The sequence below is a fragment of the Dipodomys merriami genome, unplaced genomic scaffold (assembly GCF_024711535.1).
Source record: "Dipodomys merriami isolate MVZ:Mamm:240054 unplaced genomic scaffold, mDipMer1.0.p SCAF_263, whole genome shotgun sequence".
Lineage (NCBI taxonomy): Eukaryota > Metazoa > Chordata > Mammalia > Rodentia > Heteromyidae > Dipodomys > Dipodomys merriami.
This window is the reverse complement of record NW_027204082.1, coordinates 731,017-756,095: the sequence shown is the minus strand read 5'-3', so window position 1 is coordinate 756,095 and position 25,079 is coordinate 731,017. Positions and strand designations below refer to the sequence as shown.

The 25,079-nt window shown below is 42.1% G+C and overlaps 1 protein-coding gene across 2 annotated transcripts; it reads right to left on the bottom strand.

The window, feature by feature from the left end:
- Window positions 1-5,934: 5,934 nt before the first annotated feature.
- Window positions 5,935-24,552, bottom strand: LOC138837136 (betaine--homocysteine S-methyltransferase 1-like). Of its 2 annotated transcripts, none has more exons than XM_070035925.1 (8): window positions 24,339-24,552; window positions 20,588-20,720; window positions 17,739-17,857; window positions 16,883-17,074; window positions 15,854-16,001; window positions 10,406-10,588; window positions 7,834-8,062; window positions 5,935-6,690 (listed from the first exon to the last, which is right to left on the bottom strand). In XM_070035925.1, exons 1-8 carry the CDS (start codon window positions 24,366-24,368, stop codon window positions 6,504-6,506), a joined length of 1,221 nt encoding a protein of 406 aa, XP_069892026.1. In that variant the 5' UTR covers window positions 24,369-24,552; the 3' UTR covers window positions 5,935-6,503. The 2 variants fall into 2 exon arrangements, with proteins under 2 accessions (XP_069892026.1, XP_069892027.1); XM_070035926.1 differs by lacking the exon at window positions 24,339-24,552 and adding an exon at window positions 23,809-23,900.
- Between the last annotated feature and the right edge of the window lie 527 nt (window positions 24,553-25,079).

The window sequence follows — 25,079 nt, the reverse complement described above, 5'->3', positions numbered from 1 at the left end:
CTGAATCTCCAGGAAGAATATTTTCTCTACCATCTGAGCTGTGTTATTTGTTTTAGTCTGCTGTCTGTTTAGCCAGGGAATAATTAACAGTTAAGCCTACTGGAAACACACTATCAAGTGGCTCTCAGGAAATATTTGTTGATCATGACAAGGCTGTTGTTTACACCATCACATTAGAAAGAAAACTGTAATTTCTCTGCACAGTATTAAAGGCTGGTCATCTTCTAGACATGTTTTTAGAAACAAAATGACTTGTTCAAGGTCTCACTGTGAGGACATGGCAAAGCCCAAACTTGTACCTCAAACTCCTAGTTCTGATGTATTCATTATTTTTTTGAATTTAGGGCCTCAAGCTCAACTGGCTGGTGCTCTACCTATTGAGAATCTCCTCAGCTATTCTTTTTGCTGATTAATTGGAGATGAAGTCTTGAGGACTTTTCGGCCTGGCTGTCTTTGAACTGTGATCCTCCAGATTTCAGTCTCCTGAGTCTCCAGCCACCAAAGCTGGTACTTCATTACTGTCCCTGCTAGTTGCAATAACATTTGGAGAGCTATGAATTTCACTAAGCTAGTTCAGATGTTTGAGGCATTAACCTTTCCAAAGAACAGTAAAATCTCATTAAGTAAAAATAATTGGAAGAATAGGGAGGCTGAATTGGAGAAAAAGTTTGACCTATTTTAAAAGATATTCAGCTTTTTCCTTTCAAGGCCATGTAATAAATTAAAACAAATATGCACAGAATGAGCCATGTAGAGGTCTTTGTGAACCTGTTTAAAAGAACATTTATACAGTTTGTAAAGTGTGCAATGTGTAGTTTGTGTGTAAGTGGTGACTGTAAAGATATCATAGCATTTGAAGAACACACACACACACACACACACACACACACACACACACACACACACACACACACTGTGCCAGCGCTTGAACTCAGGGCCTGGGTACTGCCCCTGACCTTTTTTGCTCAAGGCTAGTACTTTACTACTTGAGCTACAGCTCCACTTCTAGCTTTTTTGTTGGTTATTTGGATAAGAGTCTCACGGACTTTCCTGCCTGTGCTGGCTACAAACCTTGATCCTCAGATCTTAGCCTCCTGAGTAGCTAGGATTACAAGCATGAGCCACTAGTGCCCAGCTGGGGAAATATTGTTATTAAAAGTAAGCTAAAGATTTTTTAAAACTCATTTTCATGTGAAAATATACATGAAAAAATCACACATTCAAAAGTAAATGTTGGTTAAACTACATATTAAAATGGTCATTTTGATTAAGTGGTATATAAATGGCATATAATTGTGGTTACATTTAATGACAAATTGTAGAAATAAAGTAAGAATCAAATCAGCTAAGATAGCTTTATTCTTCCTCCTCCTCCTCCCTCTTCTTCTCCTTTGCTTCCTTTTCCTCTTCTTTCTTAGTTCTAGGGTTTGAACTGACTGTGAGGAACTTTTCCTCCCTAGGCAGTGCTCTACAACTTGAACCATGCCCCTACCGTCACCCATGTATTTTGGAACAGACTCTCCTTATGTACCCCAGACTCCTGATTTGTCTGCCCAGTGCTATGATTATAGACCTGGGCTCTGTGTGTCTAACTTGCTCTCTCTCTCTCTCTCTCTTTTTTTTTTTTTTTGGGTCCGGTCGTGGGGCCTGAACTCTGGGCCTGGGTGCTGTCCCTCAGCTCTTCAGCTCAAGGCTAGCACTCTACCACTTGAGCCACAGCACCACTTCCGGCTTTTTTCTTTTTGCTTATGTGGTGCTGAGGAATCGAACCCAGGGCCTCAGGCATGCAAGGCAAGCACTCTACCACTGAACCACCTTCCCAGCCCTCTCTCTTCTTTTTTAATTGTTGTTGTTTTTTTTGTATTGAAGTTTGTGCCTTGCCTTTGCTAGGCAAACATTCTACCACCTCATTCTACCACTGATACTTTTACCATTCCTTCTCAGTTTTTGTTTTTTCTTTTTTTGAATAAAGTTTCATGTTTCTGCTTGGTGCCAGCTTTGGACTGCCATCCTCCAACCTGTATCTCCTACGTTGGGCTTATTTATTGAGATGTAGTCTCTTGAACTTTTTGCCTGGTCTGGTCTACCTTTCAGGTATGTGGTATTATGAATGTGAGACACCAGGCCTGCAAGCTCTTTCTTTTTTTCAGACCAGCTCAGCCAATCAAAGACCATTTACAAATTAAGTGAAACTTTTCCTCATATATCAAAGGTAGCCAAGTCTGCTCCAAAAGTTTAATGCCTTCAGGCTTGAAGTCTCCTCCTAAGATATTAAATGAGAATGTAGGGCATCATAGTTATCAGTTTAGGAATTCTGGCTAGAGTTTGGAGGATCTCTTTCTTTCTTTTTCTTTTACAGGTTTGTGTTACTTGACTTGTTTGGTGTGATTTCTGTGGCTGAGAGCAGAACAAGTGATGACACCTGTCTCTGTCACTTTCAACCTTCTTCAGTTTTCACCTATTCAAGGCCAGTAGAAGGCCTTCAGCTGCTTGAAAAAGAAGCATTTTCAGACTCTTATTTCTCTCACCCTACTCCACATATTGCCAACCACAATTCCACACTTCCTATCACCATCTGTGAGAAGTCTTTGCATTTGGCAGCCCTGGGGTTGTTTTCTGTTTATATGTTAAATGTTCATTATAAAGATGTGTGGAAATACTGAGCTTGTTATCTGTAGTTCTTTGTTTCACAGCTATCAGGCATGTTATTCCTGAAGCACTTTGGAGGCCTGCTCTGTTTTTCTTTCTTCAAATTGACGCCTTCCTCTTTTATTGTCTTAAGACTTAGGGTGTTGACCCTGCAAGTGGCCTGTGGGAGGTTTGAGCCCGATTAAGGGGATGTTATTGACTAACAGGAGGCTTTTGGGGAAAACAGTTTATAAAAGCTGTCAAGAATACATCAGTGTGCTAACAGCTGAGGAGAAAGAGGACTGGCTGGAGACATATAAGGCTCTTCTTGCTGGGTGAGTTTTCCTGGATGCAATTCAAAGATCCACATGACTTCGGGGAGAAAAAAGGGCTACAGATACTTCTGCCCTGTAACGTGAGTCTATCTTGATGAAAATAGCTCAAGTTCAAAGCACAAACACAGCTATTGGACATTCCTTGCTGATGACCTGCTGCCCCCATCTGGAGACATTGGGAACTGAACTATTTTAGCTCATTTGCATCTTTGGTCTGCATTGCCTTGGCTGTCTCACCCAAAGGTGTTTTGCCACAGTATGAAGAAATGTCTGAATACAATCAGCAGTTTATTCAGTGAGTTGACTTCGAGTAACACCAGAATCTTTTTTCCTTTCCTGGCTGGAGGATGACTCTTCAGTTTTGTAAGCAGTCTCTTCTGCTTCATCTTTTCTTCTATGAAAAGGTTTAAGTAAAAGCCCCTTGGCAGCCTTGGACTAGCAAAGTGTTCTCTGACTTGGCTTCCTGCCTGACTAGTCTTGTCCTTAAAAGGAGGAGTTTGGACTTTTGATTTCTAAGTTCCCTTGGTGTCTGATACCATTAAAAAAACATTTGCTGGTGAGAAATATCTACTTAGCCTAAATAAATTCTTTGATATTAAATGAACTTTCCCTTTTAATGACAAGATTTCTGGGGTGGAGAGGGGAAATGAATGTGCTTGGAGAGGGGGCTGAATTGCAAGACATTTTCAAAGTAGAAAACCTACCACTAGGAGGCAGTGTTGATGTGGCGTTCACTTACAGGAAGAGCTTCACTATATACTTCTCCCAGTGAAATTATTTTCCAAATCATCATGGAACTGTAACCCCTCTGTACATCACCTTCATAATATTGTACAATGAGTTAAAAATATCTTCCAAATCAAAGACTATAGGAATGACTAAGGGTTACAATAATCTCTGTGGTGATAAAGTTCTAAAACTTATAGTAAAGGGATATGCATATTTCAGAGTGTATAGTTTATTCTTATTTTACCTGAAGGATATGCAACATTTGAGAGGTGCTGGTTTGACTCTTCTGAAGCAGCAAATAGATGATTAAATCTTAGAAAGAAGGTTCTAGAATTTATGTTCCTGTTAAATACTGCTATCTCGTTTAAAATTCCAGCATACTTATGAAGTAAGTAGCATTGTTATTCTGTTAATAGAGCAATTGAGGTATAGAGATTCTGGCAGGACTAAAACTGCAGTACTAAGATAGAAATCAAATTAAGATAATCTCATTGCTATTTGTTTATTTGTGCCAATCCTGGTGCTTGAACTCAGGGCCTGGGCACTGTCTCTGGGCTTTGTTTCCCATGGCTAGAAATGTACCACTTGAGCCACAGCTCTACTTGTAGTTTTTTTTGGTGCTGAGTTGGAGATAAGTGTGTCATGGACTTTCCTGTCTGGGCTGGCTTTGAACCATGATCCTCAGATCTCAGCCTCTTGAGTAGCTGGGATTTATAGACACAAGCCACTGGTGCCTGGTGCTTTCCTTTTCTAATAGTTGAAAAAATTACAACTCAACCGATCCAGGAATGTTGTCTTTTGTTGTTGTTGTTGCTGTTCAGTCTTATTTATTTATTTTTGTCGGTCCTGGAGCTTGAACTCTGGGCCTGAATGCTGTCCCTCAGCTCTTCAGCTCAAGGCTAATGCTCTGCCACTTGAGCTACAGCACTACTTCTGATTTTCTGGTGGTTTATTGGAGATAAGAGTTTCATGGCCTTTCCTGCCCAGGCATGTTTTGAACCGCAATCCTCAGATCTCAGCCTCCTGAGTAGCTAGGATTACAGGCATGAGCAACTTTGCCCAGCTCTTTTTTATTTTTGAGGAGACTGGGTCTTACTATGTTACTCAGGCTGGCCTCTAACATCTGGGCTCAAGTGATCTCCTTGTATCTGCAGGAGCTGGAACAAAGGCCCATGCTTCTGTGCCTGGCTATAAACTCCTTTCCAGCACATCAGAGGTAGCCATTTTTATTCTAATACTCCTGTATCTTCAAGCATGAGCTATCATAGAAGAGTATATACTACTCTCAATCTAGGAATCCTGGCTAGTGTTTAGGAAATGTCCATTTTAAAAAATGGGTACCGGGGCTGGGAAGGTGGATCAGTGGTAGAGTGCTTGCCTTGCATGCATGAGGCCCTGGGTTCGATTCCTCAGCACCACATAAACAAAAAGAAAAAAGCCGGAAGTGGCGCTGTGGCTCAAGTGGTAGAGCGCTAGCCTTGAGCTGAAGAGCTGAGGGACAGCGCCCAGGCCCAGAGTTCAGGCCCCATGACCGGACCCCCAAAAAAATGTAAAAAAAAAAATGGGTACCAGTGGCTCACACTTATGATCCTATTGACTCAGGAGGCTGTGATCTGAGGACTGTGGTTCAGTGCTAGTCCTGGCAGGAAAGTTCATAAGATTCTATCTCTAACTACTGAAAAGCTAGAAGTAGAGCTGTAACTAAAGCAGGAGAATGCTAGCAGTAGTCAGAAAAGCTCAAGAACAGTACCTAGACCCTGAGTTTAAGCCCAGAACTAACACACACACACACACACACACACACACACACACACACACACACACACACACACACACACACGTATACTTTTCTGAAAACTATAGTATAAGCCAGGCTCACCGCATTTGAAGGCCCAGTTTTGAGCAGCACGAGGGCTACTCTTTCCTCTTTACACTGCTTAGCAGTAGGAGTAAGTCAGGAAATGGAGAGAACACTGGCACCCCCAGGACTCCGAACTATAGATATTTATGGCAAGTCTCATATGACTTTCTTATAACCATACCCTGGAAGATCCCATATCTGAATTGTCCAACAGCAGTATTTTGCAAATTGCAGGTCAAAACCATCAATGGGCTCTAGAGATATAGCACAGTGGTAGGGTGCTTACCCAGCATGCACAAGGCCCTAGCATCAGTCCCAGCACTATTAAAAAAAAAACCAACCCCAATTAGCTATTAGTGCCATAATAATCAATTTGAAGGGTCTTAATCAGCATGTTTTATTAATGAAATAGGATGGAAAGGAATAGAAAATACCAGAATGAATCACACATTTTGTTTCAGAGGCAATGTGTTACATGTTCCACTGGGCCATTACATAAATTGTTTCTTGCTAGGGGCCATGTTCAAAAGAGCTTTGGAAGCCATTTCCTATGATGCCTTATCTATTCCCAGCAGGTTGCTGTGTCATTTATGACAGTTTGAGCCTCATCCTCCTTGCATGTAACTTCGTGAAGTAAGATTACTGTTTGAATCATGTTTCCCTTCCTGCAGTGACTTCTGCCATGCCTTACATTTGATGGTCACTTAGGAAACTCTGTAAGACTTAATGTATGCTTTCCTGCTGTGGTTTCTAAGGAAACTTCTAACACATACTTTTAGATTTGTCAAATGCTGTTTGTAATTCTGTTTTCTTCTGCTAATACCAATTCTGTGTGTCAGCTGTGAGTCAGCTTGTGTCAACACAAGCATTACATTTTAATCATCTTTTCCTTATTTCTGACTATTGTGGCCCAAACATAGTGGATATGACCAAAACTAGTTGTGTTTTGGCTACTGTGCTGATTTGAATTTTTGTTTCTCAAAGAGCTCTTTCAGCTGCTGCTCTGTTGTGGCGTCCTTTTGTTGCATCAGCTCTGCTGTCCCTTTGGTCACTCCCCAGGCATCTGGCTTTGACATGGAAGGGTTGTAGGGCCTGCCAGAGGCTATCCGAAGGTTCTGCCAGTACTCCTTCCGGGCCCTGAGTGAACAGAACATACAATGTCATGGTGTCCCCCAGCATCAGGCTCCTCCCCCAGCATCAGACTCCTCCCCCAGGCTTCACACTTTAGCCACTGCCTTGAATACAGCCATCTTTGGACTCTCAATGTCTCAAAGAAGGCACATTGGTATGCATCCAAAGATGTATCCACCCCTAGGTTCTGTAGGGCTCTACTATATATAAGCAACTGTGTCAGGTAGATAGTTTGTATCCAATTAATGTCTACTTTATGAAATGACTCTGATCCCTCTATAACTTTCATCTTCTAGCTGATGGAATCCTTCAAATCTGCCTCTCCCCAACCTCTTCTTCTATATTTCTTTTTTTTTCCTTTTTGTGCCAGTCCTGGGACTTGAACTCAGGTCCAGGGCACTGTCTCTGAGCTTCTTTTGCTTAAGGTTAGTACTCTACCACTTGAGCCACAGAGCCACTTTTGGCCTTTTCTGTTCGTGTGGTACTGAGGAATCAAACCCAGGGCTTCATGCATGCGAGGCAAGCACTCTACCACTAAGCCACATTCCCAGCCTCTTCTATTTTTATATTAGGCAGATAGTGGTTCTTATGTAGCTTTTTTTCCCACATCTATACTGCTAATAAAACAGTTCCACTGGTTTTCTTTTCCCCAGTAGTCAGCAGTCTCTAAGTCAGAAACTACACATTTCTTTAGTATTCCTAGTCCCTAGCAAAGGGCAAGATATGAAATGTGTTCATCTCTACCACTGGAATGTAAGTTCTGAGGGTAATGACCTTGCCTTTCGTATCTACCTTTGCATTCTCAGCTCTGAAAATGTGACACAAAACAGACTCTTAAAGAATATTATAAAATTATACTTCAAACAATCACTACAAGTCAATGTTAGCATGGATGTTGCTTTACACTGTGTACACTGTGGTGGTCACATTTCATCACCACTTAAATGATTTACATTTTATATTCCTAAAGCCTTCTCCAGAAATAAACCATAGGATTTTTTTTAAAAAATAAAAACCTCTGTGGGAGAATTTAAAGAGGTTGCCTAACTCTTTATCTTCATAGAGCCAGATAGTTCCTTCCTGTTTTTCAGTGGCCTCCCTTGGACATCTGCGCAAGTTTGGGTCAGGAAGTGTAGCTGAAATACTTACCTTGCTCTAATCCAGGGTTTGGTGTGCATGTCCAAACCACTTCCCCAGCTACCGTGTTTTTCTGAAGCTGGTGGCAAAAACCCACGCTCTGGGGCCAGCTCCTCTGCAATTGCTCTGATGTGGTAGGGCTCAAATCCACAGCACCCACCAATGTACCTGACCCCCAGGTTGTAGGCCTCTCGGGCATATTTTTGAATATCCCATCTGGTGGCAACTCTGGGTTCCAGTCCTGTAATAAATGGCATCATATTTGAATTTTTCTTAAAAACTATTAAGTACTTTGTGTTTACACATCTTATTTTACATTGTGTGGTTGGTAGCCAGCCTTCTGGATGGTTCTCAATGATTCCTTTCCTCTGATAGTCTTATCGAAGATGGTCTGAGAAACCAGAAATACATGACAAGGGGGATGGCCCATGACTCTAGAGCCTCAGTTATAGAAAACATGGCTTCTGCTTTGCTTTTTCTTGGGGCACTCACCCTTGGGGAAGCCAGCCGCCATGTTTTAAGAACACTTAAGCATCACCATGGAAATTCCCATGAGCTGAGAACTGAATTCTCTAGTCAACAGACAGCAAGACAGTGACAGCAACTCCCAAGAATCACCTAAACAAGCTAGAAAGAAGATCTGTAGCTTCCATCAGGCCCTCTGCTGCCAGCAGTACCAGCCAACATCTGGACTGCAGGCATTTAAGAGATCCTGAAGGAAAGGTCCCTGTTCTTGAATTCCTGACCCACAGAAACAGCAAGGAATTAACACTTGCATTTTAGAGCCACTAAGTTTTACAGTAACATATTACACAGAAACAGTAACAAATGACTTATCAACCTTCCTCTCTGGTTCTGGTAAGTCTTCATCTTAGGTCTCTGGGCACCCACAGAGAACAGAGGATAGAGTCTAAGGACTTTACAGTAGGCTGCGGGGCTGGCCCTGCCTTGCCCTGCCCTGCCCTGCCATCTTGATGGCTTTGTTAATCAAGGTGGACTGAACCCCTTTTCCCTGCCTTCCTTGGCCAACAATTCCTTTACCCCAATCTGCTTTGTCTCATCAACATCTGTTGTACAGCAACCCAGCCCAGCCCAAAGGCTTTGGAGTATCTGAGGCATGTTTGAAGGAAGGAAATGATCTTTGAAGATCATAGTTTTAAATTTATATTTCTGATGAGAAAATGAAGATTTAGAGAAGTTTAAGAACTTCTTGAATGAAGTTGTACACGGTAACAACAGAATTAAAACCACAACCAACTTGCTACTGATCCCCGGCTTGGAGGGCAACTTTTATCACTGACCTCAGAGCAGTTTTGCTTAGTTATTACATTTTGGGGAGAGAGTTGGCTTGTCTTGTCTTGTCTTGTTTTTCATCCTTCTCCTACTCTTTAATATCAAAAGAATTTGAGCTGTTGGGAGAACTAGAGGAAAAGAGATCAGACTGTGCAGCCCTTTTCTTTCTTTGGAGGGGAAGTACTGGACTTTGACTCAGAACTTCAGCTTAATAAGCAGGCATGGGTGCTGTCCCTGCTCTCTTTAGCTCAAGGTGAGCACTCTACCACTTGAGCCACAGCGCCACTTCTGGTTTCCTGGTGGTTAATCAGAGATAAGAGTCTCATGGATTTCCTGCCCGATCTGGCTTTGAACCTTGATCCTCAGATCTCATCCTCCTGAGTAGCTAGGATTACAGGTATGAGCCACTGGCACCTGGCTACTATCTAGTTATTTTTTAGATGTGGCCTTTCAATCAATTTCCTTCCTTCTTTCCCTCTCTCCCTCTCCCCTCCCTCCCTTCCTTCCTTTCTTCCTTCGTTCCTTCGTTCCTTCGTTCCTTCCTTCCTTCCTTCCCTCCCTCCCTCCTCTCTTTCTTTTCTTTTCTTCTTTCTTTCTTCTCTCTCTCTCTCTCTCTCTCTCTCTCTCTCTCTCTCTCTCTCTCTCTCTCTCTCTCTCTCTCTCTCTCTCCTCTTTCTTTCTTCTTCTTCTTCTTTTTTTTTTTTTTTTGGCTAGTCCTGGCGTTTGAACTCAAGGTTTGGGCACTGTCCTTGAGCTTCTTTTTCTCAAGGCTAGCACTCTACTACTTGAGCCACAATGCCACTTCCGGCTTTTTCTGTGTATGTGGTACTGGGGAATTGAACTCAGGGCTTCATGAATGCTAGTCAAGCATTCTATTGCTAAGCTACATTCCTAGCTCCTTCCTTCCTTCCTTCCTTCCTCCCTCCCTCCCTTCTTTACTTCCTCCCTCTTTCCTCCCTCTCTTTCTTTTCTTTCTCTCTCTCTTCTTTTTCTCTCTTTCTTTCTTTCCTCTCTCTCTTTCTCTTTCTCTCTCTTTCTTTTTTTCTGTCTGAGTCTGGCATAGAACCATGATCCTTCTACCAATGTGGCTAGGATTATGTGTATACTACCATAACTGTTTGTTGAGATGGAGTCTTGTTTTTTGTTTTTCCTGATCTCTTGGGTTACAGTTGTATTCCACCATACCTGGTCCAGTCACCATCTTTGCTATGACAAAAGCTCTTGGTTATAGATTGACTTGAAATTTATCAAACAAAGGTATTTAGACAACTTATAAAAATGTTCATCTTACCAAAGGGAAATTCTGGGAGATCAATAAATCCCTGTTTGCCGCAATCAGGGGTATGGTAGGCCAAGGGCTGGCTCATCAGGTAAGCTTTCAACCGGGCGGCCTCCAAGCCCTCTTTCATGAGCTTCACTGTCTGTAAACTAATCGTGGGGTCGAAGTGGCAGTTCACCCCAACAATGGAGGCTCCTGCAAGTGTGGAGAACAGGTTAGCTTTAAGGATGTACCCCATTCCAGCAGGTCCCATGCTCCTCTCTCCATAGAGAAGCTTTTATTGGGATGAATCTGAGACATACCATTTGGTCCTCCCCACAAACCCGTCTCACCAGTGAACAAGAATGATGGCTAGCCAGCAGGAAGTACTTTCTGAGAAAAGTGCTTGGGAGACTCTGGTATAATTGAAGTGTCACTTAAGCACATTTGGTTGTCCATCTTTTTATCCAAAAAATTCATTATTAGAGGTGGGGTTTTTTTTTGTTTCAAATTTTAGCAGTTTTTCAGTGTTTGACATTAGATTGCAAGCACAGTAATTTTTCAACATCCCACGCTGCTAGATGGTACCTGTGTTTACCATAGTGCTGCTCATTAGAGGCATAAATAAATGTTCCTTCTCAACATGCCTGTCTAGTAATTTCATTAGGCTTCTTGGTCATAACAGCAGAAAGTAATTTAGGTGGAAGTTTTTGAGAAATCTGTTGTCTAGGAAGAATTTTGTGTCTAGGACCAGTGATTTGGGAAAAAAAAGCCACCTCAAAAATCTTTTGACTTGAGCTAACCAATATGTGTGACATCCTATCAATCATTTGGACAAGTTTCTCGATTACTGTTCCTCTCCCTGCTCCCAAGACTTACAACTACATGGAGTTATCTTCCTACAGCTTTCTTCTACATGCACACATGTGCACGCATGCTGGAACTGGGACTTGAACTCAGGGCCTAGGCACTGTCCCTTAGCTTTTTTGCTCTACCTCTTGAGCCACACTTCAGCTTCCAGCTTATTATGGTTCATTGGAGATAAGAGGCTTGTGGATTTTTCTGCCCAGGCCTTCTGAATAGTTCAGAGCCTCCTTGTTTGGTTCCTGTTAAATTTGATTAAATGAGAATAAAACTGTGTTTTAAAGGATTTTTTTTTCTTTTGTCGGTTGTGGGGCTTGAACTCTGGGCCTGGGCATTGTCCCTGAGCTTTTCAGCTCAAGGCTAGTGCTCTACCACTTGAACCACAGCACCATTTCCAGTTTCTGGTGGTTAACTGGAAATAAGAGTCTCACAGACTTTCCTGTTCAGGCCTGCTTTGAACCGTGATCCTCAGATCTCAGCCTCCTGAGTAGCCACTGGCACCCAGCATAGAAGTTTATTTTGAAAACTTCCTTTGTATGTTTACTTATATCTGGACCAAGGATAATTTATCAGCAATTACTAGACATGATTTTGGAAATTTTCTCCTCTAGAGGAAGTAAGAGACAACATACATTATTCCATCCTCTTGCAATGTAAAGAATTTCCAAGTAGAGTCTTTACTATTTTGGGGCTTTTACATTTTTGATAAAGTATATAATCATAAAATTGGCCATTTAAATAATTTTAAATATACAGCTCAATGATGTTAACCATATACACAACACTTTGTAGCCATCGTCACTACTTTCAAAGCCTTTCATTGCCTCAAAGAGAGAAATCTATACTCCTTAAGAAAAAACTCCCGGTTTCCCCCTTTGTCCTTGCTTTCTGGTAATCACTAATCTGGTAAGAATAGGACTGCCCATTCTAAATATGTATGTGAACTCATATAATATTTGTTCTTTTGTGAATGGCTTATTTAACTTGTCATGATGTTTCTAAAGTTTATCCTTGTATAAAATATACTCCAGCAGTAGTCTTGTTCATGATTAAAGAGTATTCCATTGCATGGATATACCATGTTTTGTTTAGCATTCATCTGTTGAAGGACTTCTGGGATGTTTCTACCTCCAAAAAGGACTTCTTTTGGATGATGCAAGATGTTATTCCTACACAGATAGACCAAGAATAATGACAGACAAGAGTCTTGGGGGCTGGGAAGGTGGCTCAGTGGTAGAGTGCTTGCCTTGCATGCCTGAGGCCCTGGGTTCGATTCAACACCACATAAGCAAAAAGAAAAAAGCCGGAAGTGGCACTGTGGCTCAAGTGGTAGAGTGCTAGCCTTGAGCTGAAGAGCTGAGGGACAGCACCCAGGCCCAGAGTTCAGGCCCCAAGACCAGACCCCAAAAAACAAAAACAAAACAAAACAAAAAGAGTCTTGTTGGATGTAGTGAAATTGATACCAATATCCAAACCCCAGAAGCATGTAGTGTTTCGCGGCAGGTGATATGGTGGGCCTCAATGGGCTGGGCCTGCTGTCTGCACCTCATTCCTGTTCCAAGTAGGCTTCATTCTCCATCACTTCTCAGCAGTAGAATCTGTCATCACTCATAGGGCTTTCGGTCCTGATCCACTATGTGTGACTCAACTTCCACTGACCCTCCTCCTCACTCCTCGGATCACACTCTGAGTGGTGCTCCAACCTCCCTGGCTGCATTTTTTATTGTACTAATTCCTTTTTAAGCCTGTAGAATTCCATGATCCCTCCCCCCCCCCCCCAGTCTGCTTCTCTTCTCCATTTATACCTCCTTTTTTTAGCCCAGAGTTTCAGTACCATATATACCCACATCTCTCCTGTATTTCTCTCTTTATCCTGGACCTTTTCATTGAGTTCCAAACTTGAACAATCAACAGCATACTTAATATCTTCACTTGGGCTGTGACTATTTATTTTTATTTTTAATATTGGACTACCAAGGTTTCTCTTTCTTTAACTTCATTGCATGAACGAATTAGTGATACAGTGGCTATTTTGGGGTGTTTATCTAGTGTGTGGTTCTTTATAAAAGTTTATGGGGGTGAGTGGGAATATGCCTTAGTGATAGAGTACTTGCCTAGCATGCATGAAGCCCTGGGTTTGATTTTCCAGTACCACATAAACAGAAAAAGCCCGAAGTGGCTCTGTGGCTCAAGTGGTAGAGTACCATCATTGAGCAAAAGAAGCTCAGGGACAGTGCCCAGGCCCTGAGTTCAAGTCCCAGAACTGGCAAAACAAAGGTTATGGGGAAATATACATATAGGACATTGCCTATGACATCAAAGATTTTGTAATTTAGTACAGAGATTCCCAAAATTTTTGTCTATGGCAATAGACTAAAATAGGTCAGGCTGCAGCTCTTCACTATATCTCCTTCTTGGAGAATGACAATATATACAAATGTATCAAAGATTCTGATAATTTCTTTCTTTTCTCTCTTTCTTTCTTTTTCTTTTTCTTTTTTCTTTTGCTGGGGCTTGAACTGTGGACCTGGGTGCTGTCCCTGAGCTTCATTTTGCTCAAGGAGAGCACTCTACCACTTGAGCCACAGAACCACTTTTGGCTTTTTTTGGGTAGTTTATTAGAGATAAGAGTCTCATGGAGTTTCCTGTCCAGTCTGGATTTGAACAATGATCCTCAGATCACAGCCTCCTGAGTAGCTAGGATTATAAGTGTGAGCTACTGGTGCCCAGCCTCTGATAATTTATACAGTAAAGATCCATGTACAACTTGATTAAATTTTTTTTGTGCCAATCCTGAACTCAGGGCCTGGATACTATCCCTCAACTTTTGTGCTCAAGGCTAGTGCTTTACCACTTGAGCTATAGCTCCATTTCTGGACTTTGGTATTTAATTGGAGATAAGAGTCTCATGGACTTCTCTGTCTGGGCTGAATTTGAACCACAATTTTCTGATATCAGCCTCTTGAGTAGGGAATTATAGGAGTGAGTCACTGGCACCTGATTTTTAAAGTTTTAGCAAGGATTTATTTTAGTATAACCAGGTTATAGTAGGGAGAAATAGAAAAACAGAAACATTTCCTGCTCTCCATGCAGGAAATGGGAGGTAAAGATTCCCATAACTTGCCCTTTGTGTTTTGTTTCTTGTTGGTTCTGGTAGTGTGGGGCCTGAATTTGGAGCCTTGGCATAGCTAATAAATGTTATGAATATGATGTTAACAGAAGAGATTAAGTAAAATGTGTTGTCATTACTGAGATGGGCTGTGATCACTTGGGGTAGAGATGACCATAGAAGCGTCAACAAGTATAGAATTTAGGGCTGGGAAGGTGGCTCAGTGGAAGAGCGCTTGCCTTGCATGTGTGAGGCCCTGGGTTCAATTCCTCAGCACCACATAAGCAAAAAAAAAAAGCCAAAAGTGGCGCTGTGGCTCAAGTGGTAGAGCTCTAGCCTTGAGCTGAAGAGCTCAGGGACAGTGCCCAGGCCCAGAGTTCAGGCCCCATGACCAACAAAAGAGAGAGAGAGAGAAAGACAAGAGAGAAACAAGTATAAAATTTAAACTGAATATTGAAAGATGGATGAGATTTATTAGATAAATATTTAAGCATAACTGTCTTATTCATTAGATACAGGGCACTCAGTGCTGAACCAAACAGACATGGTCTCTGCCTTTGTGGATTTAATAACCTAGTAAGGGGGCCAGACATTAAAGACAAGATGAGAAAGGCCATGAAGGACATAAGGGTGGGTGGTGGTATAAAACATGAAGTGCATCTGAACACAATGATGATGGAAGGACAAGATAGATGCAGGTCAGCATCCGGGCCCATTCCCCAAGCCCTGTGAAGTCCTCCTGGCAGTTTTTTTGAAAACAATTAACTTGCTCCTCATCGGTCCTATTTTATATTTCCCAGTCCTAATGAGAATTATACAATTTCATTCCTAAATATAAATATCTGTTATTGTTGATGAGAAGCATGAAAGGATTTTTATGAAAAAAGCAAGTATTGAGTGAAGAATCAGATATTAAACAAATCACCATTCAAATTTTCTCCATTTCATAGTGATCTGGGTTCCTCCCAGGAGGGAGGAATCACTCTTGACTTTAAAATAAGGCAGTTTTGAAAACAGTTCCTATAATTGAAAAAACACCCATTGCTAGGAAATTGTATAAAAAGATATATTAGGTGGTCAATATTTCATATAAAAAAGTTTTGTTTTTTGATTCATTACACCAATTATAAAGAGAAAAACATGCTTATAACTTATGAAACTGGAAAAATTTGGGTATAGAAGGCAAGTACTTTTCAAGTTATTACTGTTTAAGAGCCTGTACTTGAGACAAGTTTAAAATAAAACGTACTTGATCCTAATGATTCTCTTGATGTATCAAAGTACTCTTCTCATTTCTATGTGCTAAGGTTTCTAGCAAGGTCTAGTAGCCTCCCTCCAAAAGGTGTGTGTGTGTGTGTCTGTGTGTGTGTGATTTTTCTTAAAAATCATATCAATTCATAGTTGCCATATATCTCCTTGGTGTATGCCAAGGAGTACATGTGGATTCTGGCAGGGATGTGTGTTTTTGGATGCTATTTTAAGAGACTTATTAATTGCCAACAACTTACCTGCTTTCACCAAACGCACTGCACACTCGCCAGGGGTCACACCATGCAGGTCTCCTTCTGGGCCAATGCACATGGTAGCAGCCACTGGTTTGCCAGATACTTTCAAGGCCTCCACTGCCCACACAGCTTCTTCCACGTGTTCAAAATACTGAAATCAGTTAAGGTTATGATACTGTTAACCACAAAACAATATGAACACTTACTTTATTGTTAACTATTGCTCACTAAGTTCTTTTTATTATTATTATTATTATTTTTGGGTCCGGTCATGGGGCCTGAACTCTGGACCTGGGTGCTGTCCCTCAGCTATTCAGCTCAAGGCTAGCACTCTACCACTTGAGCCACAGCGCCACTTCCGGCTTTTTTCTTGTGTGATGCTAAAGAATCGAACCCAGGGCCTCAGGCATGCAAGGCCTATCACTGAGCCACCTTCCCAGCCACTAAGTTCTTTTTTTAACAGAATAAAATGGAATTGTAATTACTTAGTGTGAATTACGGTCATAAGATTTGAAAAGAAAAACTATATATTAGAAACCAGGTGGGTTAGCATACTCCCATAATCGTAGCACCTGAGAGGCTGAAGCAGGAAGATTACAAGTTTGAGACTGCTTGGGCTACTTAATGAGACTCTCTTAAAAATAAAAAAAAAACAACAACAACCCCCCCTACTATAACATTCACTGAATCAAAGTTAGCAGAAAATTATACTGTAAAAAGATTCTGCTGGGCACTGGTGCTACTCAGGATGACTTGAGGATCATAGTTCAAAGCCATCTTTGGCAGGAAAGTCTGTGAGACTTTCCAATTAATAAGCCGAAAAATGGAAGTGGAGCTGTGGATCAAAGTGGTAGAGTGCTAACCTTGAGCAAAAAAGCTCAGGTCCTGAGTTCAAGCCCTGACTGAAAAAAATAAAGATTCCAAAAACTAAATACTAGTCTTTATTGGCTCTGGACTCCACATGGACAGCGTGAGATCAATAGGCCAGCAAAGTGCACTTTATTTATCTGATCTTGGATCACCAGTGCTTACCTCTGCAATGAGGAAGTCCACGTTCTTCTTCATGAACACCTCTAACTGCTGGGCAAATATTTTCTTAACTTCAGTTTCACTCTTACAGCTAAGATACGAAGGTGTCTGACTCACACCTCCTGCCACCAAAGCATCTCCCTCATCAGCCACTTGCCGGGCAATGTCACAAGCAGCTTCGTTGACTTTCTGCCCCTAGAATGGGTGACAATACATCTGTATTTGCACTTGAAATTGAAAACTATCATTGGTTAAACCCCCATGAGGGTATGGAATTACAGCAAAGGCTTAAGAGGGTAAAATGTATGAAAATATCACAATGAAACCCTGTTGTATAATTAATACATGCTTTTTTTTTTATCAGTTGTGGGGCAAAACAAAAACAAAATAACAACAAAGAAGTTTTATCCTCAAACAACAACACTAATTAGACTCATGGAATTTTAGATCTCCCTGTTTTATTGTAGAGATGAAACTATGCTGGGAAAAATGGTTTGCTCAACAACACAAGTTATGATTGTAGCTGATTCAGGCACTATTCCATTAGTTTCTGGACTGCTTGAGCCTGTGATCTTTCCCAACACTGTGCACATTAAAAAGTGCAGATTTGTAGAGATGTCCACTTAGCAACTTAATCAAGAGACTAGCAGGATGATTAATCATTAAGTAGCTCTCTCTAATCTGCTTCATTAAATGCTTTTCTGTTCACTTGAGAAATTCTAGATAAAACATGAGTGTTATTCACTACCCTTCATTTTCGTAGTAGTAGACACAAAACTCAGAAGAGATTGTTGTGTCTCCCTGTGAAGATTTGGGTGGTGGAGAGAATGTGTATGCGGTCAGGGTAGGCACCACTCACTGATATCTTCTCTGCAACATAGTTTCCTCTGTTTTCCAGCTTGTCTTCACTGGCGTAGAAGGTGAAGGTCTGCATGACATTTGACCCGGCTCTGAGAAACTCTCGGTGAAGCTGGCGAACTGGGAGATTGCGTGGGGGGAAAAGCTGTCATTTCTGTCCATGTATTAATCCATGGTATTTTCAAAAGACTCATATAAATAGACATACTTTTTGTTGTGTGGCATTTTGGACATCTTAGGGGTTAGCAAGAGAGAGGTGTGCACCTCCTGCGAACCTGCCATGACTTGGTGGATGGGTAGCTGAAGCTGGAGGCTCATGGTCCTGCATTTACTCTTATAGATATTTGGTATCTACTGTGTCTAGTGTTAACTCATTCATCATGCACTGGCTTTCTGTGTGTATGGCACTCAAGGAAGAAGAGCCTACTGTCCTGTCTTCAAAAAACTCTATGAACCATTCAAGAATAACTGACTGTGGATGGACAATGGAGGAGTAGAAAGAGTTTCCATGGAGTAAAGAGCTATGGGGTAAAGGTCCCACAGAGAAGGTGTCATCTGAGCTGTACTTTGGGGAATGCAGTATTCTTACCAACCATGGAAAGTGGTAAGGGCATTCTCTGCAGAGGGAACAACTTGAACAAAGATCGGAAGGCAGGAACAAATTGGGCATTTAAGAGGACTGACAAACAGGCTGAGACAAGCCAGGTTTTTCCTATGATTTTTGTAAAATAAGGAAAATTTAGCTTTCAGTGGGACTGGAACTTGAAAGTATGCCTTAAATCACAAGCTTCAAGCTTGTTTTATAAAAACATTTTAGAGGAAATCCCTGTCTAGCTGTGGGTATGGAGAGGTCTTACATGGGGTGACAGGGTCATAGGATTCCTGAGTGTAAGCCCACCCACCCACTTGTTCTGAAGGTAGAATTCAAGAGATCTCGTGAAATCATCCCACAAAAATGTGCAAATAGTTTGTACATAAGTGCATTTTGCAGTGCAGTAGGACTATATTGTCATCAGATTTTTCCAAAGGACAATGGTGCCAAACAGTTGATGACAGCTATTCTGAATAGATTTGTTTATCCCTCCAGGCTGCTGCTTCTTTTGAGGGGAGAATACTGGGAAAGGAACTCCAGGGCCTTGTATATACTAAGCAAGCACTGCACTGCTGAACTATGTCTCTAGTCCTTGATTTTATGAGACAGGGTCTCACTCTGCCTGGATTCTGTCTGTCACATCACAGATATGTGCCACCACACCCAGCAAGAAATGCAAGTTTTTGTAATTCCAAAATCTATAGGATCAGATAAAATTATGCAGCATTTCTTTTTTGGGGGGAGGGGGTTCAGTCGTGGGGCCTGAACTCTGGGCCTGGGTGCTGTCCCTCAGCTCTTCAGCTCAAGGCTAGCTCTCTACTACTTGAGCCACAGCGCCACTTCCTGCTTTATTTTTCTGCTTCTGTGATGCTGAGAAATTGAATCCAGGGCCTCATACATGCAAGGCAAGCGCTCTACCACTGAGCCACCTTCCCAGCCCAATGCAGCATTTTTTTTTTTTTTTTTTGGGTCCGGTCATGGGGCCTGAACTCTGGGCCTGGGCGCTGTCCCTTAGTTCTTCAGCTCAAGGCTAGCGCTCTACCACTTGAGCCACAGCGCCACTTCCAGCTTTTTTCTTTTTGCTTATGTGGTGCTGAGGAATCGAACCCACGGCCTCAGGCATGCAAGGCAAGCGCTCTACCACTGAGCCACCTTCCCAGCCCCCCAATGCAGCATTTCTTGAGTAGAATAACATCTAAGACATTTGGGAGCAAACTGTGCCTGTACTAACACAAAGGTGTTTATAAGTGCATGCCCATTGATATGGTAGTCACATGTGCTGATACAAAAAGTATATATGTATTTGATTTCTTGGTGTGTGTGTGTGTGTATGTGTGTGTGTGTTCATGTGTTCACGCATGTGCTTTAGGCCAATAGGAATGTTTTGTAATATGCAGTATATATACTGTACTAATTTTCTAAAATCCCAAACTTCTAGATTCTAAACCATGTTTGATCCCAAAATAGTTTGGATAAAGGATTGTGGACCTGCAACGTATCTTTTTCTTTATTGCTGTCTCTGGCACTAAAAAGTCAGGCTTCAGGCACCAATTATATAAAATGCTTCCAACAGAGCCCAGATTGAGCTGGGTGCTGGCAGAGCCAAATATCATAGAAGACTTCAGTCCCTGGCTGAAAGGATTAAGCTGAAAGATTTGGCATCATGGAGTTTCTATTAATTCTTGAAAAGCATGCAACTTTCAGAAGAAAAAGCAAATATTAAACACACATAAGCCCAAAGTAAGCTGGACACACCTGACCAAGTAATAAAAACAAGCTTTTTTAAAGGGAGAATGGAGCATAATACTGGCCTAGCAAAGACAAAGATAAGGTGGTGATGGTGAGGGAGTGGGGTGCTTGGAATTGAGATTTCAGAGGTGGGCAGCTCTCGGTGATGGTAAAGCCTACGAGTATGTGGCTAGTTGGGGGTGGGGAGGAAATTGACGGACTACCAGGAAAATTGCTGCATCATCTATATGGATATTAAAGTTGGGTAGACTGGTGAGGTAGGATAGTCAGCTAGCTCTAAACTCATATAGAGTGAGAGGCAGGGATTGGAGGTCTGTAGCTATCAACAGCAGGGAGAGCCAGGGTGCTAGAACATGTGTAAATGTATCTGGACTTAACCTAGCAGGGCCCAGCAATCAAGAACAAGTTTCTGCAAAGTATTGCATTTATGTATCTGTTTTGGTTTTGCCCATGAACTTGGGTCAATTGAAGGTCCATTCTGAGAATTTAGAATAAAGCTATGTACCAACCTGCCTCAGGGTGCTCCACAGCAGCTTCTGGGGTCCAGGGTCCAGCCTTTACATAGCCCCTCTTCTCCAGTGCAAAGACAAACCCTCCATCTCCAATCACAACTTCTCCTGCATTTAAGCGTTCTAGGATGCCCTGAAATTACAGATGAGGGTGAGAAAGGAGTTTATTTTTAAAGCAATTTTGTATTTGAATGCTTTTGCTAAACATCCTTGAGAAGTATAGTTTCTTTAAAATTCTCAGGAAAAAATACATCAAATATTTTATACACAAATTTATGGCAGAATACTCATAGAGTGGAAATGTGTGTATTCATGTGTACGTGCTGTGTGGGGTGGTGTCTTTCAGAACACATGCATGTATATTCAGATGGGGGAGGAGGGTATAACTCAGTGGTAGATCATTTGCCTAGCTTGCCCAGGCCCCTGGTTTGATCCTCAGCATACCTCCTCCACACCTCCAAATGTACATTCTTTTAAATGTTTACATATAAGGTTGTTGTCAACTGTAGTCACCCTAATCAGGAGCTCTCTTTCTCTCTCTCTCTCTCTCTTCTCCTCTCTTTGTATGTGTTGGGGATAAAACCAGGGCCTTATGCATGCTAGGCAAGTGCTCTACAAGTGAACCATGCCAATCCACAGCCCTGATGTGCATGTTGTTAAATGGCAACTGCTAGTGGTCCTGTTCAATCAATAAACTAGAGGATTAAAGAGGTAATACTGTACACATTTCAAAGACGGAAAACAAGACACTTGGCACAAACAGAAGGAAGAAGATTCTAACATAGGTGACTAAACCATTTAAAGGACTTTTCTCTCTGGCATTAAAGATCATTTTTCACAGTAGCAGCTTTGCTATCCATCCTGGAGACTGAGATGATTTATGTCCTGCACTACACCAAGAACAGGGAAAAAGATGAGTAAAACATTTATGAAATGGTTTCTAGCCCATTCTTCACACCTATTCCATTTACAAAACTTCAAGAATCACCCCGACTTTAATGTTTAAGAAATGAATTTTGAATTGATATTTTTAAAGGGCTTTATAGACTAGAAAGTAATTTACTAGTGTAACTGAATATTTTTGCAGTTTTGGAGACTCAGACTTTAAATAAAAGGTACCCTACCTTCAATTTAGGTTGCTGTTTCTGGTTTTATAAATGAGAAATTAAAGCCCAGAGTCCCTGAGTAATTTATACAAAGTCTTCCAGACTCTTTTGTCCTTAAATGCTATCCTAGATTTGATTGTAAATTGAATTGAGGGGGAGAGTGAGATAACCCTGAGAAAACTGTAAACTCTAAAGACGAGTTTGGAATGTATTCACTCTGTCTCATTTATTGCTACTACAAGTGGACAAAAAATTTTTAAAGTGGATATAACAAGGCCTATATAAATGTGTGAGGCATTCATAAGATTGTGCACCCAATTCCTCTTCATTTTCTTAGAATCTCATTGCAATCGTCTTCCCCTCCACAGCTCCATTCCATGCCCTTTGGACAGCAAATGCTCAGAGAGAGGAAACCAGGGGCATTTTTACCTTAGAGCAGGAAGCTTAGTGGGGGATAATTCTATTTACTTTTGAATACCTTTTTATTTTTTTAATTTTTAATTTTATTTTTTTGAGGGTCCAGTCATGGGGCCTGAACTCTGGGCCTGGGCACTGTCCCTCAGCTCTTCAGCTCAAGGCTAGCGTTCTACCACTTGAGCCACAGCGCCACTTCTGGCTTTTTTCTTTTTGCTTATGTGGTGCTGAGGAATCGAACCGGCCTTAGGCATGCAAGGCAAGTGCTCTACCACTGAGCCACCTTCCCAGCCCTTGAATACCTTTTTAATTAAAACATTACCTTTAATTAAAACCTATGGTTGACCATAGGTTATCAAACAAGTACAAAAATACAGAATTCTCCACATGTGATTTTTGAAACCCAAACATTTGGCATGATTACAATGTATCTAAATGCTTGTCTTAAAACAGCAGCTTTGATCACTGTGACCTAATTAGCAAGAAAAATCTATCTATCTATCTATCTATCTATCTATCTATCTACAAAAACATTTCTACTAGTGCAGTTATTTCCTAAACATAAAACACATCAGTGAGCTATGACTTTATACCAGCTTTTGTGCTGTTTGGTGGCAGAGTAGGAGGGACGATTCAAAGAACATACTGGAATGTGCTATGAAATGGATACTATTTTGTGAAGAAGTATTACATGTGTGTTGTGTGTGTACGCGCATGTGTGTGTGTGTGTGTGTGTGTATCAGTCCATTTTTATTGAAAAAGGTGCCTTGACAGTAACTAGCAGAACATATGGCAAATGTGATGAGCATGGTTCTTTGTGTTACTAGTTGTTTATAATGAATTTGTATTAGCTCTGCAACATATTTGATACTCATATATGCAAACAAATTACTGTCCACATTTTATCACTGATGGGGGAATGAGGGCAACACTTTACTCTATTGGAGACCCCTGTTGCTTAGATGATTCTTTAGAGACCATTCTTTAAAATGGCGAAAAATTTGAATTTGCATCTTGAGGGAAAGGGATAGAATCCATGGCTATATGAACGGGGCCAGACCAAGAAAAACAATTAATTGAATCTCTGTAGGAATTCTAGTCCACATGGGCTATTCACTTAGTAAATGTGTGGGGGCTGGAAGTACTTCTCAACTTATTTCAACTGATAACAGCCTGTAATTTGTCATTCAGCATCAGGGTATGGCCTTGGAAATATTTAATCGAATTCACCTTTTATTCCTGTGCAGAGGACCTTTTGATTTGTTGGTGGTTCCTTTAAAAAGTGGGCACCCCATCAGGGCTCGGCTGCCCTCCTGTGCCTCACAAATCAAGGGTTAACAGCTGGCCTGGACCATTGCTGCCTCTTACTTATCTCCTAGTGCCAGGTGTGTGGCTGGTCGTGGTGGTAGCAAAGGGTCCAAGTACATTTTGTTCCCCCTCCATCCTTCTCTCCCTTCCCACCAGGTATAGGAGATGCTGGTCAGCCCCTCCCAGAAAGCACTGGGAAAAGTGAAGTGATGGGCTTGTTAGCCCGGAGCTAGAACTGCTGGGTTTGGGGTTTAACAATTTTTAACCAGCAGCTTTTCCTCAACAGCTTCAATCATTCTGCCCAGTTCTTCTCAAACTGCTTTTGAAGCTGGTGTGGTGATTTTTTTTTCTCTCTCTCTGTGATTGTTGAAACAAATCGTGGATGAAACCTACCATTACCCCCACCAACGTCTGGCCTTGGTGCGGCAGCCGCGGGGGCACAGTGGGAACCAGCCGCGCTTGTTTCTTGGCACCGATGGGAAACGGTCTTATCTGGGTCCTCGCGCTCCTGGAGCCCAGCCCCTACATCCTGCAGGCTACCAACCCGCGCCACTTTCAAGGGCAGGAAATCGGACCTGGGGGTCTAGAGTAGCATTTCTGAGGAGTAATCTGGTCTTGGGACACTGGACTTTGGAGGAGTCTTGGAGCTTGGAGGCCCCTTCGAGGTGCCTTTGGGCACAGGCGGCTAGGATCACAGGGCTTACTCTGGTCCAGAGTGCAGCTGGGGATGGAGAGGAGGGAGAGGAACTCCAGGGGCACGCCCTCCCTGGACGTGGGTTGAGGAGTGAGGGCTTTGAGGCCGGCGGGGAGGAGGTCGCTTGGTCTGCAGCCAGGCTGCGGGGGCCTTTCCGCACTCCCTGAGGAGGTTAGCACCCGGCTGGCAAGTGGGACCCAGAGCACCCTCGCGCTCCCAGGACACTCACCTTCTTGGATTTTTTCCCGACGGGTGCCATCTTCGTGATGTGGGACAGGCACTCAGCAGCCGTGGACAGAGCAGGCGAGCCTTTCCTCTGGTAAAGCTGTGCTACAGCAGCCCCAGCCTGCCTCGCCCCTTTATACTGCCTGGCTCGTCTGTGGGGTGGGTTTCCAGCCCAGGCTTGGTCCAACACGAGCCTCCGGCATGGACCCGCCTACCAGCCTGTGATTTCAGCCCGGTGATCATTAGGAAGCTACCCGCTGAGGATATGTGGAGATTGTTTTCCCAAGTGGGTGGGAACACCGCCCAAGAAGATAACGGGGAAAAATTGAAATTGGCATTTGCTCGCTGATCTATGCACTGTCCCCTTTTGGCCCAGTGCAGGGCCCCGACCTTGATCTAGTGCTCTCTTGGCCAGGAGCATGTACCTTTACCTAAGAAAGCCACCAGAGGAGCCCCCTAAGGTTTCCATTCAATACTCAAATATTTGCCCAAAGCCGGGAACTTGGTATTAGTGAGAGAGGAAGAACTCATTTCAGCCTGAAGTGTGAACTGAGTGACAGACATCCATGTGAACTTAACTATGGCATTTATAGAAGAAGTCAATGCTAACCCTGAAATTACGGAGATTTCCAAATGATTTCTACCTTATATGAAAACATGCATTGCAATGTCTAGTAATACAGTAACATAAAGGGAATATTTTTTGCAGTATTTAAAAAGGACAAGCCAATTGTCATTTATATAA